The sequence below is a fragment of the Cyprinus carpio genome, chromosome B7 (genome assembly GCF_018340385.1).
Source record: "Cyprinus carpio isolate SPL01 chromosome B7, ASM1834038v1, whole genome shotgun sequence".
Classification (NCBI taxonomy): domain Eukaryota; kingdom Metazoa; phylum Chordata; class Actinopteri; order Cypriniformes; family Cyprinidae; genus Cyprinus; species Cyprinus carpio.
The window spans coordinates 16,304,967-16,323,973 of record NC_056603.1 but is presented as its reverse complement, the minus strand read 5'-3'; the positions used below and the strand labels follow the sequence as shown (position 1 = coordinate 16,323,973).

Below are 19,007 nucleotides of genomic sequence, written 5' to 3'. Positions count from 1 at the left end.
CAAAATAACATGTTCCACAATGTTTGACAATCAGACCTTTTGACTCTATTTTGAACAATATATCAACTGGTTTATGTATTGAAAGTTCACAGACTTCATTTTAATAGAAAAGTGTTTTAATGCCATATTTCTTTGAAATAAATTGCCCTTGTTTATATACACATTACTTAATGGACTGTATTAAAATTAAAACTTTAATAATTTTAAAAGCCAAAAATCAAATGTTATATTTCCATTTATATCCATATAAATAACATTTTATAACAATAAATATTCCACTACAGATGGATTTTAATTAATTCACGACATTTAAACATTGATGTTGTTCCGAAATAACTATTTTTCCTTGCATTCACAATGCAAACCAAATAGTACACAAAACTAAGATGATCACTTTTAACTCACGGTCATTGTCATGAATGATCTGAAAATTTTTGACAGATGCTTGGGTGACCCTGCCATGGAAGTTAAGCACATATGATTGCGTATCATCATTCCACACAGGCGTCTTGTTGTGAAGCTCTATCACACTCTCAGTGCTTTTGTTCTGCCATCGAGCCAGTAGAGACTCATGGTCCTGCAAAACAGACAGATGTGGGGGATTAGCTTTCCATTACAGCAACATTTGTATATAAAATATAGGTCAAGGGATATCCGTTGCCTCATACTAATGTTTCACATAAGACATACATTACCTAGTATTTTACTTCTCATGTAACACAAATGACACATGTAAATTAACAAACTGAAAAAGATTTATTTAAAAAGTAGTTTAAAAACTTCAATATGACATCACATGCACATTTGAACAGCTGCTTCTATTTTATTTTGAGGACTACAATTACAAAATTGATATTCTAGCTAATTACGTACAGCCTATGTATGCACAAAAAGGCCTGCATGCTGGATTTATGCTATCCTAAACTGCCTTGCACTCACATTTCGAGGCCTTATGGAGACTCTTTCATGGTCCATGTTCATTCCAGGAATAATGACACTCATCTTTCGAGGCCCCTTGAACCCTAAAACATTAGTTTCCTGCGCAACAGAACACAAACATCTGAATTACTCAACTTACTGAAGAGGAATTCTTAGAAATCATTTATCTACACAAGCATTTAATTTCCTGTTTTTCCTTCCTCAGTGGTATTGCTAAGTATAAAAACAACCAGCAGAGGTCAGGCTTGGCTCATCGTTGCTTGTGGCTTTAAGACGTAGTGCCTTTAGGGCTGGGTGCTGGCTCTGCTGGCCATTGACCGAGATCATGCTCATGAACTCACGTAGCAGATTGCGGCAAGCTCCTGTCGTAGATTCCCTGCTTCTAGGCTTGAGGTGGTCTTGACTGGGTTCACACCGCTGTCATATACCGTAAACTTGGTACCCATAAGGTTCGATCTGTGGGAATGACATCAGATGAAATTCATACAATGAAGTTTCCATTGTGGCACAGCAAAGTGACATAGTGAGTGACGTGACATACAGCCAAGTATGGTGACCCATACTCAGAATTCGTGCTCTGCATTTAACCCATCCAAAGTGCACACACACACACACACACACACACACACACACACACACACACACACACACACAGACACACACACCAGTGAACACACACACACACACCGTGAACACACACCCGGAGCAGTGGGCAGCCATTTATGCGCCTGGGGAGCAGTTGGGGGTTTGGTGCCTCACTCAAGGGCACCTCAGTCGTGGTATTGCTGGCCCGAGGTTCAAACCCACAACCTTAGGGTTAGGAGTCAAACTCTAACCATTAGGCCATGACTTCCCCAACGAAGGGATGAAGATTGTCAAGAATATGTTCAAGCTATAGCTATTTCACACCAAAATCAAAAGAAGAAAAACATTTTTTTTTTCTGAGTATCAATAAGAAACATGGTATTGTAACATATAATATCAAATATTTGTTTTTAAATGTGCTGTACTGAGATTCAGACATCAGCATGCACACAGTTGCTCTCTCCTCATAATGAATGAGGACACTCCAGCACACAGGCAATGAACCCAATTACAGTTTTAAATGGGTTCAGCAGTGCACACATGCACACAAACTCATTAAAGGTCCCTCTAGAATGTTTAGAAAGAGACACATGCCTCTTGTCTGTAAGAACAGAATTGATTTAAGTTACGCTACCTTATGAAACACATGACACAATGAATAATTTTTAAGTATACCTCAGTTTGCCAATAAAGCTCTCGCCGCCTCGTGATAGGTCAGTAGGGTCGATGGAGATGAGGTAATTGGATGTTTTGCTCTTCTTTCTCTTCCTCCCGGCTAAAAGGAAAACCTAATGTATAACAGAATTTAATTGGGCGCCGAACAGCAGCACAAAACTGCCATCAAAACATCCAACAGAGATTGAGACATAAACAAACAATCAGAGACAGTGTTTCCATGTTTCCAAAAACAACTATTATTAGAACACTAGTATTTTCACCAGCTAAAAAAATTGTTTTAAGTCAGTTATTTCTATCTTTTGCTGAAGTGTGTCAGGAGGAAATATCAGTTTACATTTCCAAACAGTCATTTTGCCATTAATTGTAATAATCCAGTGAGATTTTTGTCTGACCACAGCCAGTGCTGCACACAGAGATCTGATCTGATCATCATCAGTCTGTCTGGAGTGACACGAAGAAACAGAACAAACTGAGACAGACAAAATCCAGAAAAACTGTGGCAAAGCCTCCAAGATGCTTCAAGAGACCTACCTGCAAAAATATAGTACTGTTAAAAGTTTGAGGCACTTGTGTAAAAATGCTGAAAAATGAGGATGCTGTCAAAAATAATGTCTTAAATAGATCTTCTTAATTAAGTTCTACTAACTTAATTAAATCAAAATTTGGTGTGACCATACTTTGCATTTAAAGCAGCTTTTGCCCTATACCTGCAGGTGCACTTGCTCATAGTTTTTCAGGTAGCTTTGCAGGTAGGTCTCTTGAAGCATCTTGGACACGTTGCCACAGTTTTTCTGGATTTACAATAACTCAATAGATTATTACTCTTCATGCCACTCCAGACAGACTGATGATGATCAGATCAGACCTCTGTGTGCAGCACTGGCTGTAGTCAGACAAAAGCTCACTGGATTATTACAATTAATGGCAAAATGAATGTTTGGAAATGTAAACTGATATTTCCTCCTGACACACTACAGCAAAAGATAGAAATAATATTTTCGGTGTGTGTGTGTGTTTAATAGTTGTTTAAGGGAATTATTGTTTATGGGAAAATATAATTTATAGGGAAGTTGGCTATATGCTATATGTATTATTCTATTTGGTAAATAAGATGGCTATAAGACATTGTTTTTAAAATATGATTTACGGATACGGATTTTAGGATAAGCAGCAATATTATAGTTAATTGTCATTTAGCTAAATCTCCCTTCGGGCTAAATTTGGTTCCTTTCATCAGAATCAATCATTTCAAGCCCTTCGGCAAATTAGAGGAATGGAGTGTCACTGATTGGGCTTGATTGCTGGGGCACAATAATCATGACTTCCAAATAGGCAAGACTGGAAATAATCAATGTTTCGTTGTGCCTGACCTTCTTGCCATCCTCTCTCTCCAGATGGAGGTAGTAAGTGGGGTACATGCCCCTGTCCATGCCCTTCTTATCCCGTGTGATCCGGCATTTCACAGTCACCCCTTGGGGTGCGGGTCTGAGAATGAACTCCTCCAGGTCATCCACATCGATGGATGGTTCATTGGCCAATGGGGTGGAAGCTGAGGTCGCCTCCTGTCACATTGATTAGGCAGATAGAGATCGATCCCAGTCAATTATAAATTTACACGGTGGAAGAAATGTACATTTGTAGATTATTACAAATACACAATCATATTAATGTATATTATGTATTTTTCTAAAAAAGTAAAATCCAGGTATAATATCAAATGAGGGGAACTCCATTTTGCAGATGGTCATATGTGCTTGCTTTTATTCAGTGATAAAAAATATATAATAGAAGTATTTTCACTAGAGCACTCAGCTGTTTGGACCCAGCATAAATGAATCAAACGTCACTGTGGTCTGAAATGTAAGCAGTTGGGATTAAAACTGAAATGTTAAAGAGCAACAAAGCAGCCCAGTGACGTTAGTAGGGTCAGACTCAAGAGACATGGATGAGCCACTACACAACCAAATAAATAACAGCTAGATTTAGACTCTATGACTTTAGTTTACTGGAATAACATTTTTTTTTTCTTCGCAAAAGTGAAAAATACGAGATAAAGATATAAGTGGTCACCCTTTCTTTAAAGTTTACAGATTTTATTTTAATGTATTTTTTGTTGCATTTTTCTTCTGCAGTGTGACAAATGAATACATCTTTAAAATGTCCATGTAGTATCTCAATTAATCAAAGCATAAAAATTATTTAGGAAAAAAAATCTTCTTCAACATAAATTTAGATTAAATATTACAGTCACACTACAGGTATTCTCCATATTGAATTATCTACTGATGCATTTTTATTTTCTACAAAGCACTGTACATTGTGATCACCAGTGAGACGATGGTAAGAGCAGGGGTTTCAAACAGGCATGGTTTCCATCAAGTTATTTTAAGAAAGTAATCATTTCACTGTTGCCATAGGAAACAACAGGACTATGACCCTCCATTTCCAGCATTGCAGGCTTTGTGCCAAGATAGACACAAGAATACATCCTAGCATGACAATACACAGACTGCTTGTGTCAGCACTGTACATGTAACACAACTGGACACTGAGGAGATCACATTTGGAGCTAACACACATAGACCGCTCAAAATAGCAGTCAACCTTCAATTTCAACATCTCAGAATGGACAGAAATGGACAAGAAGTGACCTTTACCAGCACTATGCAAAACTTATAGCTGGGGAATCAACAAAAGATACAGTCACAATTTATCATATTCTGTAGGTTTGGTGGGTAAGTCAGAATCTTATTGGTGCAGAACTGCATCTAATCTAAGGATCTTTAACCTTTTGCAGGCAAAGGACCTCTTGATGTATGGAACAGTGACCAGTGTTGGGAGTAACACGTTACAAAAGTAATGCATTACAGTAACAGATTACTTTTTGCTGTAACGCAGTAGTGTACGGCATTACTAATTAATTTTAAGTAATATTTTACTTGTTACATGTTCAGTAACGCATGCGTTACAACACACTTTTAGCCCAAAATTTAATAGCCCAAAGTAAAAAAACAGCAAGGCCGCGAGACATTAACGAATCAAAAATGCCACAAGTAAGTTATATTTCCTGTTTGTGGTCAGTCAGTAGCAATGTGTGTTGCCCAAGTTTGTAAATAAAGACTAAACGACAGCTTCTGATATATTTGTTTAGCGATTTATTCAATTCATCTCCCTCTCGCTGGTAGAACTTTGTATTGTGTGACGTAGTCCAGTGAAGGGATGTTTAGGTCGGGTGTTACAGGAGTGCTGCGAGGCTACTGGCCCAACAGTGGAAACGCGGCATGATTTCTGCCTCTGTACTTGAGGTCCAAAGCTATTAGCTCAGCCCGGCCCTCTGTATGCCCCGGCTCACACTGGCCAGTGGAAAAGCGGCTAATGGATGAAGATGGCAGAAGACTGTACATGTGCGAGATGGATGTATGCACATCTGGTCATGGCATTAGAGTTTACATACAGTCCTGTTGTGTCTAATATGAATAGACCCAAGCTATTCACAGATATCGCCAGATAATCACTTTACCTCTACCATACTTTAAACAGACTTGGATTGTTTGTGATTCTGGCTGTCATTCTTTCTTGTATTGTCTTGACCCTTCACTTTGCCAATTATAAGTTATATTGTTAGTACCCTGGATAGCACACAGTCATTATTCTACACCATATCGCTTACATGGTGCTTACATTGCAACCCTATTAAAATAATTATTTGAATCTTTATTAAATTATATCTGTACAGACGTTCAGAGTCATGTATGTGTGTATTGCAATTTAATTTTACTTCCATTTAACGGATTTTAAAGGATTTAATGCTGTAAAAATCTAATGTGGTAGGGACAATGGAAAGTTTCTCTGGATTTTACTTTCTTAGCTTTAGCTGTATTTAAACTTTGTATTTATATATATTATATATTTTACTATATTATATTTTTATTTAATATATATTTTGTAGAAAATACAAAAACCACACACATTTTCCCCCAACACTTACAAAATACACTACTATTTAAAAGATATTTTAATTTATTTTTTTTTAAGTCTCTTTTGCTCGTCAAAGCCACATTTATTTTTTTTATTAAAAAAATATAAAAACAGTAGCATCATGAAATATTTTTAAAATTTAATAGAACTTGGACCACTTTTAAATGTAACATCTTTCTGTAATGATAAAGCTGAATTTTCGGCAGCCAGTACTCCAGTTTTCTGTGTCCCATTTTGTCTTTGAAAGTCTAATATGCTGATTTGGTGTTCAAGAAACATTTCTTATTATCAATGTTGAAATCATTTGTAACACTGTAAAAGTCTTTACTGCCATCAATTTAATGCATCCTTGCTAAATACAAATATTAACTTCTTTAAAAAAATGGGACACCAAAATTTTGAATGGTATATTAAATACAGTATTTATCTTTAATTTCCTCATAGCAATGAATAAGTAACTATGGTAACCATGATTTGTTTCCCTCCATGCTGTCTGCACCTATAGCACACACTGTGTAAAAGTGAAATATCAACTTAATTAGAGAAAGCAGTCTACCTTGCTGGACTTTTTGCTGGTGGCAGATCCAGGTCTTGTGTTGCTGTTGAGCTGAGATGAACTGGAGCTGACCATATCATCGTCATCATCATCTTCATCAAAGTTCATGCTACTGGAGATTCCTTTGAACAAGAAAAATATTGAGATGCTAATCAAATAGTGTGTCGACAGCAGAACATGAGGAGAGAACAGCAGCAGGCATAAAGCAAACATAGAGGCATTATGCAGTGCAAATAACACTGCAAATAACTGTGCTCTGATGCCCAAAGAGCATACGGCATGAAATTTAGCATATGCAACAAACAAAGTACATTTGGATAAAAACAAACAAACGAAAAAAAAACTCTTCCCTCTTTTAATCTGTTCAACAAATTAGCAGAAAAAGGGATGCACAGGACAAAATGATTGTCCACAGTCCAGATCGGCTCAAACCAGCTCAAATAAGTCATGCAGACAGTAAAGACATGATCTAATACAAATATGTCACAGAAGGAGGAGAGAGAGGCAGACACTGAATCTGAATGCTATAGCATGTAAGTAGATCTCAAAGTGTTAGTTGCCAGATGATGATACTGTACATGACGTTGTTTTGCATGTTAGGCCATCAGTAATACTGAAGAACAATCTGCAAATCTGCATGGCTTAATCGGCAAGATCGTAGGGGTGTCTCCATCTGTCTCTCTCTCCGCTCTCGTTGGCGTTACACTGAGGACTGTCGCTGGTGTACCTTTCTTCAGCATGGTGACCCGTAGGTCCTGTTTGCCCTGTGACTGTGTGCTGCCCACTGCCTCACCCTGGCCCTCTGCCTCGCTCTCCTGGGCAGGTGAGTGGCCCACTGTCAGGATCTGAATCTGGTTGCCCAGCTCCTGACCCTCATCCTGGAAGGCAGCGGGCCCATCAATTCCTGTGGTACCACCACAACACAGTAACACTGTTAACTCCACTACGTCAACCAGCCTGCATCCACGTTGGTGTCACAGAATAATGGCGTTTCATGGAAATATGGAGACAGACATTCAAATCTTAATGAGCGAATGAATCCCTCTGCAGTATTAGACTTTATGGTCCTTTGCGACACAAACACTACCGGACAAAAGTCTGGAATTATTTAGATTTTTAAAATGTTTTCTAAAGTTTCTTATGCTCACCAAGGCTGCATTTATTTGTTTAAAAAAATACAACAGAAACAATAATATTGTGAAAATATTTTACAATGTAATTTATTTCTGTGACAGCAAGTCACTTTAGTCTTCAGTGTCACATGATCTTATTATCAGTGTTGAAAGCAGCTTTTGCAGCTTAATATTTGCAGGATTCTTTGATTAATAGAAAGTTTAAAAGAAGAGTATATACTAGAAATAGAAATGTCACTTTTCATTATTTCATGATTTAATGCATCCCTGCTAGATTAACCCTCTGGAGTCTAAGGGTATTTTTGGGGCCTGGAGAAGTTTTGTCATGCCCTGACATTTGTGGTTTTTTCAGTTTCTTATAAATATCTAAATGGCTAAAGTCTAATCTCACTGTAATCAGCACAAACTGGGCTATAATAATATGTGAGCAGCATGTATGTACATGATTGTGTTTTTTGAGAAAAAAAAAATGTTATGCGTGGTTTAGTGAACAACTAAAAATGTTAAATCACTTGAATAAGGCAATAAAACACACACAGAACATTGGTTCCCGGGACTTTTGAGAACTGGAGCTTGTAGCCTAGAATTTTTCTTTCTAAATGATGTGAAAATCATCTTGTTTTCTAAGACACTTTTTGTTGGTAAAAGTCATATGCGAGTAGGCATCAACTATCATGAATATCATTGTGATTCACACCTGAGAAGACAAAGGCCCACATAATGAGCTGCATAATGAGCCATTCAGGCAGGTGAGTGACTGAGAGGGGAAGAGTTACAAGAAAGAATGTGAGGACAAAATAAATGTATATAATTTTATGTTTGTAGTTTATTTAGAATATATTTAATTATCCCACAACATAATTTAATATTCACTTGTGAGTGCAGTTAAACAGTTTATTAGGAACAATCAAAGCTGACTTTCAAACTGAATTTTTTGCATCATTACGCGTATATGCGTTAATCGACTTCAGAGGGTTAAAGTATTGATTTCTGTCTTTCTTTTTTTCTAAAGGATCATGTGACAATTAAGACTTGAGTAATGGCTGCTGAAAATTCAGCTTTGCCATCACAGGAATAAATACATTTTAACATATATTCAAATATAATTTTTTATTATTTCTATTTAATTATATATTACTTTTACTGTACACTGAATTTTTTTTCATTCATCCAATTAAAAAAAAAATTAGGGGAATGATTCACATGTATATTTTTTTAAATTGAGCCAATGAAAAATAAATAACTTCCTCATAGAAACATTTTTTTTTCAGTGTATTTTGATCAAGTAAACGCAGCCTTGGTAAGCATAAGACACTTCTTTTAATAACATTAAAAAATCTTAATCATTTCAAACCCTTGGCTGGTAGTGTATGCAATATATAAACTTGTCAATGAACTTTGCATGTGATGTTGCTTTTAAGCACCCTTGGGGTTTCAAGAATTTGTCGTTGTCTATTTACAGATGCTCTTATGTCAGCCTGAGTTTTGTATTTCATCCAGTTAGTCACTATCAGTGAAAGAACACGTTGTCCCAGACAAGCACAGCTACATGCAACTGTCCAGATTATAGCTACCCTCCATCCATGCATCCAACCAGGCCAAATCAAGTCATTATAGCTATCGAGACCCCTTGTCCCCCCTCCAGGGATTCATCTGCTGAACAATGTCAGAGAATTAGCTCTGACTAGATGGCCAAGAGGCATTAGTGCTCGTGATTGCACAAAAATCAGTATTGCATTTAGACTATGATTGTCACTGAAATTAAAGTGACCTGTGATGGGGCTCCTTAACAAGGTAAGTAATCATCAGGGAAAAAGCCAGAGAGAAAGAGAATATTAATCGATCAAGAATAGTCTCCATAAAATGAACAAGACGTTTGCATCAGCTTATCCTTTCAAAGCTTTGGGTCCAGATATAGCATGTCTGATTTGAAATCATCATTTGTGAGTCACAGATCTGTTTTTGTTGATTATGTTGTGTATAAAGCACCATAACCTGTGTCGAGGGCCACTACACGAGTGGTGACGACTAGCAGCACTGTAATAAAGTGTAGAAATAGCTGTGTTCAGACATGCAGCAACAAAATCTGGTTTTCTTTTTTAGGCATATCCGACTTATTGTTACTCTCTAACCATTAGGCAAGGGAAGTCGTGGCCTAATGATTAGCGAGTTTGACTCATAACCCTAAGGTTGTGGGTTCGAATCTTGTGTGTGTGTTCACTGCTGTGTGTGTGCACTTTGGATGGGTTAAATGCCGAGCACTAATTCTGGGTATGGGTCACCATACTTGGATGATTTCACGACACTTAAAAAATGTACCTTTCTGTCTTGTCATTGAGCTAAAGAAAATTGTTTAGATAACTGAAAGTTAAAGTAAGTTTTGTTGGTGTAATTTAAAATATTTGTTTCACATCAAATCAAGAATTTTGCATTCTGTGAAAACCATGTGACCACTGATGTCACTGAGGTTCAGTTTGAGAAATTTCTGATCGACTGCCATCTTTTCCCACATCAAGACTGCAGCTGACACACAATTCCATAATATTGGTGAGTAATTATACACATAACTTTGAGTTTATTGTTACTACAGTTGATATATAAGTGTATATGATGATTTTGACCAAGTTTGACTAACAGCTTAATGGGAGTGGTGTTTTGTTACATGTACATGTGGCGGCATGTACATACATCTTTCTTTGGGTGACTTGTGTAAATTTATTGACACGTAAGTGATCAAAGAAGCATGGATCAATGAAAATAAAGAGTTTGATATTTTAAAAGAGATATTAGCCACAAACCCATACTGAAATCGTTCAAAACGGCTGTCTGTGCTCACGCACCTGATGCACACTTTAATATATTACAAAGTGCATTAGATGATTTCATGAAAATTATGCAGTTGTTATTTAAGGTATTGATGTCAGACATTAATGTGTATACTACAACTCATTTCAATAATTTTTCTCAAAATCTCTCACAGAAGAAAAAACAGAAAACAGAAAAAACTTTGGAGAAGGTGATAAGCTCTGCAAAGACAAGAAAAGGTAGCTCTTCTTGGCAGAAAAAGAAACCTTTTTTTCTTTATTTGTTCGTTTCTACAGATGGACACAGAGACTTCAAGAGTTACGTAGGTTCACCCAAAAATGAAAATTCTGTCATCTACTTAGAGTCATGTTGTTCAAAACCCATTAGACTTTGGTTCATCTTTGAAACACAAACTGAGATATTTTTTATGAAACCTGAGATATTTCTGTCCATCCATTGAAAGTTCAGGTAACCAAAACTTTGAATTACCTAGAATGTTGTAAAGATGTTTTAAAAGTATTACATATAAACTGAGTTTTTTGTTTGCTTGTTTTTTTTTTTTATGAAGAGATATTATAACTTTATATGATGAACAGATTTAATTTATGCTTTTATACACATAAACACATACATTTTATATGGATTCATTTTATGATGCCTTTATGACTTTTTTTTGGATCTTCTAAGTTTTGGTTACATGACTGGATGGAAAGAAAAGCTTTCAGGTTTCATTATAAAATATATTAATTTGTGTTTTGAACATAACCAAAGTCTTGAACTACAAGAGGTAAATTATAATGATGATGATTTCCTTGAAAAATTAAGCTACAGATGACGTTTTTCCAGTGAATTGATGTTTTTAAAAAGCACCAAATATCAGGAGAATTGTTGTAAAATGTATTGAAATCTATAAGGAGTTTATAATGTTCACCTTGCATTCTAATGTATTTTTCAAATTTGTCCAAATTTGAGAGAATGGCTTTTCTTTTCTTTAAAGTAAAAAAGCAAGTTCATCTGAAATATAATATGAGTGATTTTTTCAATGGCACATGGACGTTAAATTTCTTGGATGAACGTTGTATTCTAGAATGTTATGCTTTTATTAAGCCATGCAGTTTCAAAGCCGTTTTCACTATTAACCGTTGTAAATTCTTCCTTTAAATTGGAGTGGAAATTATGTCAATGTGTGTTGAAAATTTCACTTGATGTAATGAACATTTTTAAATGTTTGACTTTCAAGAGTGCTTAATTTTATCCAAACAGTGATTCGATAACATTTAACAGTAAAATCACATTCTTAAGGTGAAGAAATTGCTTAATATGTACAATTTAAATTTGTATTTATCTGGATATTTGATATAAAAATATGTTAAAAAAAATAATAATAATAATAATAAGTTAATCCAAAAAGAATTAGTCATAATTTGTGATATAATCATGTAAAAAATATATTTGGTTGAAAGTGAATTTTTAGATTCAGTTGCCTATAGAAATTTGATTTGGTCACAATTAATTTTTTTTAGATAAAGTACTGAGATAAAGTAAACCGATTAACAAGTTGAAGCAATTTTTTACTTTGATCCAACAAAACATTTTTTCCAGTGTAGCAAAAAATATGTATGTTTAGAGGAAGTTCTTACTGTAGGTTCACTTCTCATGTTACAGAGTGCTGCAGGGATGAGTCCTAAAACTTGGAAATAACATTTTTACACTACCAGATCCATCATCCTGAGATCAATACATTTCTTTTGAGTGGGTGTTTAGTTAAACGCCTGAAACAAAGTCTGTGGTTAACACAAGCTCAAGATGTTTGCACATTTTATTTGAGATAACACTTTTTTTTTTTTTTTACTGGTCTTGAAAAAAGTGTTTTTTAACAAGTGGCTAAATGGTTGGTACAGAGGTCGCGGGGGACATTAAAGGGATCGTTCACCCAAAAAATAAATTTTGGAACTACAACGTTTAAGGCCCAGAAACATAGTGTGCATATCGTTAAAATAGTCCATGTGACATCAGTGGTTTTAATTTTATGAAGCTACGAGAATACTTTGTGCATGAAGAAAACAAATATAATGACTTAATTCAACAATTTCTTCTCTTCGGTGTCAGAATTTGTTGCCCGGTTGAGTAATTAATGACAAGATTTTCATTTTTGAGTGAACTATCCCTTTAAATGTGATCACCCAGAACAGGAAAAACTCATCTACTTACTAGTTCGCTTTTACAGCCTCATTGCATTTACATTCAAGGTCTTGCAAGCCATTCTAAATATATACTGAAATACAGAATCAAAGCTCATAAATCAAATTTTTTCCCAAGATTATACCATTTGTCATTTGTGAAGATTATCTTGATGAAAAAAATGTATAAGATTTATAAACTTTTGTTAGTCACACAGCGTATTTTAGGCAATAATCCAAATGGAAATGGAAAATCCTATTGGTTTTTTGTCAAAGGCTAATTCTGGGTCTAATACATCATCTCTGCAGCACTGTATTAAACTCAACTTTACTTATTATTTTGTAAGCTAGTTTATATCCATGTCAGCTTCTCCATTAAAAGTCATACCTTCAGCAAACGAAAAGCATGAATTTAATGTTTTTGCCCCCAAGAAATCCAAATGCTCCCTTGTGTGAGTCATTATGGTGCTGACGTTGAGCTAAAAGCATCACTACTGCCACCGTTTGATGGATGGAGCCCATACGTCTATTTGTATATTTCATGAATGTGTGTGTCTTGTATTGATGAAGGCTGCAGTAGGTCATCTCAGCACTGCTCTTGGCAGGCAGACAGCAGCTGCTCCTAAGCAGTATTAGAGGGGATTTCGTTATTCCTTGAGAAAAGATTGGCAGTAGAACTGCGGTTTGGTTCCTCTCCAGGGGCACGATCATTAACGCCCTGTGCCACACTGTCATTGACAGAGAAAGCGGTGAAAATCCTCAACACGCTCTCACAGGGAGATGGATTTAGATGAGAGGAAATTAAATACAAAAACACAGTACGGAGAACATGAAGACATCAGAAGATTGTATATAGCTGTGGTAGTTTAAGCAAGCACACCACATGAGAGATGGCAAATTACAGTATCTGCGGTTTGACTTAAATTATATGCTTTTTATTGGTTTACTTTTTTCCACTAAGAGAAAGCAAATTAACTTTATGTTTTAAACCTGTAGGACTCTCTTTCTTCTGCTGAACACAAAAGAACATACAGAAAGAAAGAAAGAAAGAAAGAAAGAAAGAAAGAAAGAAAGAAAGAAAGAAAGAAAGAAAGAAAGAAAGAAAGAAAGAAAAAGAAAGAAAGAAAGATTTTCAACATCATTTATTTTTTTGTGTTTTACAGTCATACAGGTTCCGTATGGAATGACATGAGGGTAAGTAAATGGTGACATAAAATTTAAATTTTTGGGTAAACTATGTCTTTAAGGCAAAGTCAAACTGTAGTATAACAATTAAGCAATGCTAAAAATAATAATAATGCTAACTGACATTGTTGTCTTGCATGGTAAGACACACTTACTTTATGTGCATGGCAACAAGGCAGTTGTGAATTCAATGTAAAATCCATTGAAAAAATACACAACCGTTTAAACATTTTTAAAGAAGTTTCTTATGCTCAACAAGGCTGCATTCATTTGATCAAAAATACAGTAAAAATTGTGAAAATGTTACAATTTAAAATAATCTTAATACTTTCTGCTAATGCTGTTTAAATTTTTTGGAATCCATAAAACCATGTTTTTTTTCAGGATTTTGATCAAATTAATGTGTGCTTCTTAAAAAAAAAAAAAAAATCAATAAATAATTCTTACTGATCCTAAACTTTTGAACAGTAGTGTACAATGATAAAGGAACAAACAAATCTTCTTGCATGCTGTTGTGACGCATGTGAACATCCTCAATCTTTTCTTCTGTACAGTGCAGGTAATGCTGATCATGACACAAACAGAATCACTGGATGACACAAATGTCCTTTACACACACAAATACACTCACACACACAGTTTTTCGTGCACATGCTGGGCCTGATGGTTAACAGGCTGCGCAGCTGACCTTTGTGCTTGCCCTTTTTCTCCTTCTTGGCGCTGCCAGTCTGAGGAGTGGAGGTAGGCGCCTTGGTTTTTTTAGCCGAGCGAGGGGCCTGAACCTCTGCTATGGCTTTAACTTCTTCCTGTTCCGCTTCTTGTACTAAACAAGGAAGTGCAGGATGAGCCAGCAGGAGCAGAGAAATTAGTGTAAGAGAATACAAAAACAAAAAAGCAAGAGGAAAAGAAAGAAAAGGGTTAAAGTGATTGAGGAGAAGAAAAAGAGTTAGCAAAGACACAAAGCAGAAACAAAGCTTACGTTTTCAGCATACACAGAAGACTGCTACAAGCACAAAAAATAAAAATAAAAATGAAATATCCCACTGCTCCCTGGATGCAATTTTAATTCAGAGGGGATTCAGTGGCTGTCAGAACAACTGTGAAATCATAAAAATTAATTCCTTCTCTCACAGTCTGCTTCTTTTAACTGTCCTTCAAGGCCGTGAACTGCTGTGCTTTCTTAAACAACTGATCTAGGAGGATTCATCTGAGTCTATACACTCATGAAAGTGCATATCAATGTCAGTTTGACCCTTGTCGATAGCTACAGTACAACACTGAAAGGCATAAAGAGACGAGTCTGTCAGAATGAGAGAAAGGTGATCAATGGTTTAGTCATGGAAAGAAACCACAGAGACATTGACTTGCTATTTTTGAAAAGAGAGAGTGATGCAGAGTTAAACAATGGAGTTACTTTTTGTTTCTCATGCTTTGAGAGACTGAAGACGTCAGTTCACAGGTGAGTAAAAGCTGCTCTCTTTAGGCTCTGTGTCTGCTTCGAATTCTGAGTTAAGACACAATGCTACAATGAAAACCCTCAAACATTGACGCTGTCATTTCAATTATAGGGCCTAATTATTATCAAAGCTTAACAAGTGAGACAGAATTTACAATTAAAACACTGCAAACACTTATGGAAGGCAGTTTTTTTCCCAAGATTATAGCCATAAAATGTGAGACAGTTGATCAAAAATACTAAATGATTATTATAACATTAAATTTAAACTAGTGTTTGCATTTCCCGTGTATTAAGCCATACAATTAATCAAACCTGATAATTACAGAAAGGCCTGTTATGCTATTTAGCTTTCCTGGAACTGGATATGACAAAATTATGACATTTTAATCAATTTAATTATGATTTCAGTGTTTTTTTTTATAATTTCATCTCATTCAATTATCATTTTATGCAATAACATCGCTTCGGCAATTCTATTTTTTGTGTAAATGCATTAAATGCATTTATGCGCCTTTGTGGAGCTATGTAAATATTGAGGTACAGTATATATGCCATACATATCATCCAATAGGGCTGACAAACACAAATGTGCAAAGGAGGAAATAACATGCACAGCATAATCAACTACAGTTACAATTCACTGCAGTTCATGCTGGATGAGCGCCAAAGGTGTTCTCTTGTTGATGAGACAGCACAACACTGAGGGAAACAGGGTAAATTATTCATAATACTGTATACTGCTAGTATCAACAGACATTCCTGTGAGGAAAATAACAGTCCCATAGCACAGGTGTCAAATCATCAGCATCAACTGAATGATGATTTATGGGAATGTTCTGGTTTCAGTACCAGTTAAACTCTATTGACAGAATGTGTGCATTGTGAAAACTGAAGAATTGTAAGATGTCCCTCAGTTTGTAAAAAACTAAGGAAAAACTCATACTGATTCTTCACTAGATGGAATATGACTCCTTCACCAAAGGCATCGGTAGGCAATGTCATAATAAGCATTCAAAGACTGCTTACAGCACAGCTGCGCTGTTAACTAAAACTAAAACTTTTAAAAATGGTTTTCAGTAATTAAATTAAAGCTGAAATAAAAAACCTTGACAACTAACTGAAATAAAACAAAATTTTAAGCTGTAATCCATCAAGTATTAAAATAACAAAAACTGAATTCATTCATGCAAAACAAAAATATACTCATAAAAATGTCAAAACATCAACTAAACCAGATCATTTAAAATATTAGAATTAAAAGCTAATTCAAAGTATTAATAAACTCTGCAATAGTATTATATAAACAATACTAAAATAAGACTGGTGCAAAGGGCTTTAAACTAACAAGAAGTCAGTACATAAGAAGTCATTAAACACTATAATTTAGATCTATAACACACATATAAAAAATGTGATTGCCTGTGTTATTCTGCTAATTTGTTGCGTACAGCTTAGCTATAATGCCAAACAGAAACATGGCATGACAATGCAGCACAAACAGCTAAAGATAAATGCTAGCTCACAAAGAAAAGGCTTCTCATAGCTCACAGGAAAGACCCCTGACACTAGCAAATGTTTTAATATAGATGATTGAGGTCTGCACTGATATTGTACGAAGGGTTTATCTAACACTGAGCAGTCTGGGACAGAGATCAATAGAGTAACTCAAGCCAGTCCCGCTGGCAGTGTGAAGAATGGCAGCATTGTTTGCCGAACAATCAGCAAACAAGCATTTCCATTTTCAATCACCGGCCTTTGTGCGCCTCTCTGTTTGAGCAGCTTTGGTCGATATTGGCATGTCAGCATAATGACAGCTTGGAATAACGTCTCATGCCCTCGAGAGTGAACGTGACCCTCGGGTCTCTGTGGCATTATTATTATTTGAAATATTAGGAGAGAGTTTTTTTGCTATGTGGCTTTGAACTGTATTTTGTACCGTGGTAGATGATGCTGCTGTTGCCGCTGAGGTAGCTCTCCACAAGGGGAGCCTGTTCCTCCGACTGCCGGGTCCTGCGTACTCGAGACCGCCCATCCAGATTAGACTGCACCATCAGGGGCTCCTGACGTTTCTTTTTCTGCTTCTGTTCCAATAAAGCTCGCTACAAACACACATTAACAGACACATGCATGTGATGTTTAGTGTGCAGTCAGTGTACATTACAGTACAGTATTTCAAAGCAGGATGAGATTTACAGTACTTGTATGATGGTACTCTATGAAATATATAATTAAACAACAATAATGTTCGATAACTGAAGAGAATATCAATCAATGACTACACATAACGTCATCTGTTTTTTCTTTATGCATACATATGTCTGACATGAAAGAAATACTAAAATAAAATGTAGAAACAAATAGCTGGCACAATATATATTTACTTCTGAGAGAACTGCTTCTAGTAGTTATGTGATTTTAGATCTTGCCAAAAAAAAAAAAAAAAAAAAAATGCATCCCCAAGGCATAACAAAAAGCTGCCAAAATTACTGCAGTATTACAGCAAGTATTTTCATTATTGTATTATTATTATTATTGTATTATCTTCATTGTACACGGCACTGCTTCTGTATTTCAGTGCATCTGCCACAGCTTATTTTAATCTTCTGAAGAGTTTATTTGCAAAAAAATATAAATAATAAATACATAAAAACAAAACAAAACTTCCAATAACTCTCAGGGATGCATTTTTTCTTTGTAATGTTTCTATATAAATAATGCAAATCTTTCAATATCAAAAACTTAACCACAGAAGGATACTGCTGTGCATGGATGTGAAAAGCATCTGCAGCATGTTCTGAAAACTGAAACAACTGATAAGCTGAAGAAATCTTAATAATAGTCATACTAAATGCTTGTGTAATCAATTTATCTAATATAACTCCTTATGTAAATCACAATATTCTGCATTATAGTAATTCATTTGAATATCCATGATATACAAAATAAAAGATGGATTTGTTGCATACATTTGAAATAAAAATGTACACCACACACACGTCATTAAATTGATCAAAAGTGACAGTTAAGCCAGTTATAATGTGACAAATGATTTCTAATAAATGCTGTTCTTTTGAACTTTCTACTCAACACTGAATATTATATAGCACAACTAGTTTTCAACACCGATAATAATAAGAAAATGTACTTCTTAAATCTTCTAAATCATCATATTAACATTTCTGCAGGATTATCACAGGAATAAATTACATTTTAAAATATATTCAAATATTAAAGTTACTTCAAATTGTAATAATATTTCACAATATTACTGTTCAAATAAATGCAGCCTCAGTGAACATAAGAGACATAACATTCAAAAAATATTAACATATATCTAAATAGGGCAACTAAATAGGTGATCTTTCTCAACCACTCAGCTCCATGACTTACAGCATTTCCATTCTATAATATTCCCTTGAGAAATCTCTGATGAGGTCTAACTGACCCCAAGTAGTCTGACAGTCACTCAAGAAACATTTGCTCTAATGAAGACATTCAATTCTTTTTTA

General features: G+C 35.4%; 1 protein-coding gene across 5 annotated transcripts in view; it reads right to left on the bottom strand.

The window, feature by feature from the left end:
* Positions 1-19,007, bottom strand: part of tub (TUB bipartite transcription factor) — an 89,971-nt gene that overhangs the window by 2,425 nt on the left and 68,539 nt on the right. For 3 of the 5 annotated variants that reach the window (XM_042727542.1, XM_042727539.1, XM_042727540.1), the window contains 9 exons: positions 17,435-17,597; positions 14,728-14,862; positions 7,464-7,640; positions 6,737-6,858; positions 3,573-3,764; positions 2,200-2,312; positions 1,281-1,395; positions 940-1,038; positions 406-577 (listed from right to left, as the gene is read on the bottom strand). In XM_042727542.1, coding sequence (XP_042583476.1) covers positions 406-577; positions 940-1,038; positions 1,281-1,395; positions 2,200-2,312; positions 3,573-3,764; positions 6,737-6,858; positions 7,464-7,640; positions 14,728-14,862; positions 17,435-17,549 — 1,240 coding nt within the window. In that variant the 5' untranslated portion in view covers positions 17,550-17,597. The remainder of the gene's footprint in view (positions 1-405; positions 578-939; positions 1,039-1,280; positions 1,396-2,199; positions 2,313-3,572; positions 3,765-6,736; positions 6,859-7,463; positions 7,641-14,727; positions 14,863-17,434; positions 17,598-19,007) is intronic. The other 2 variants (XM_042727541.1, XM_042727543.1) reach the window with 2 other exon arrangements.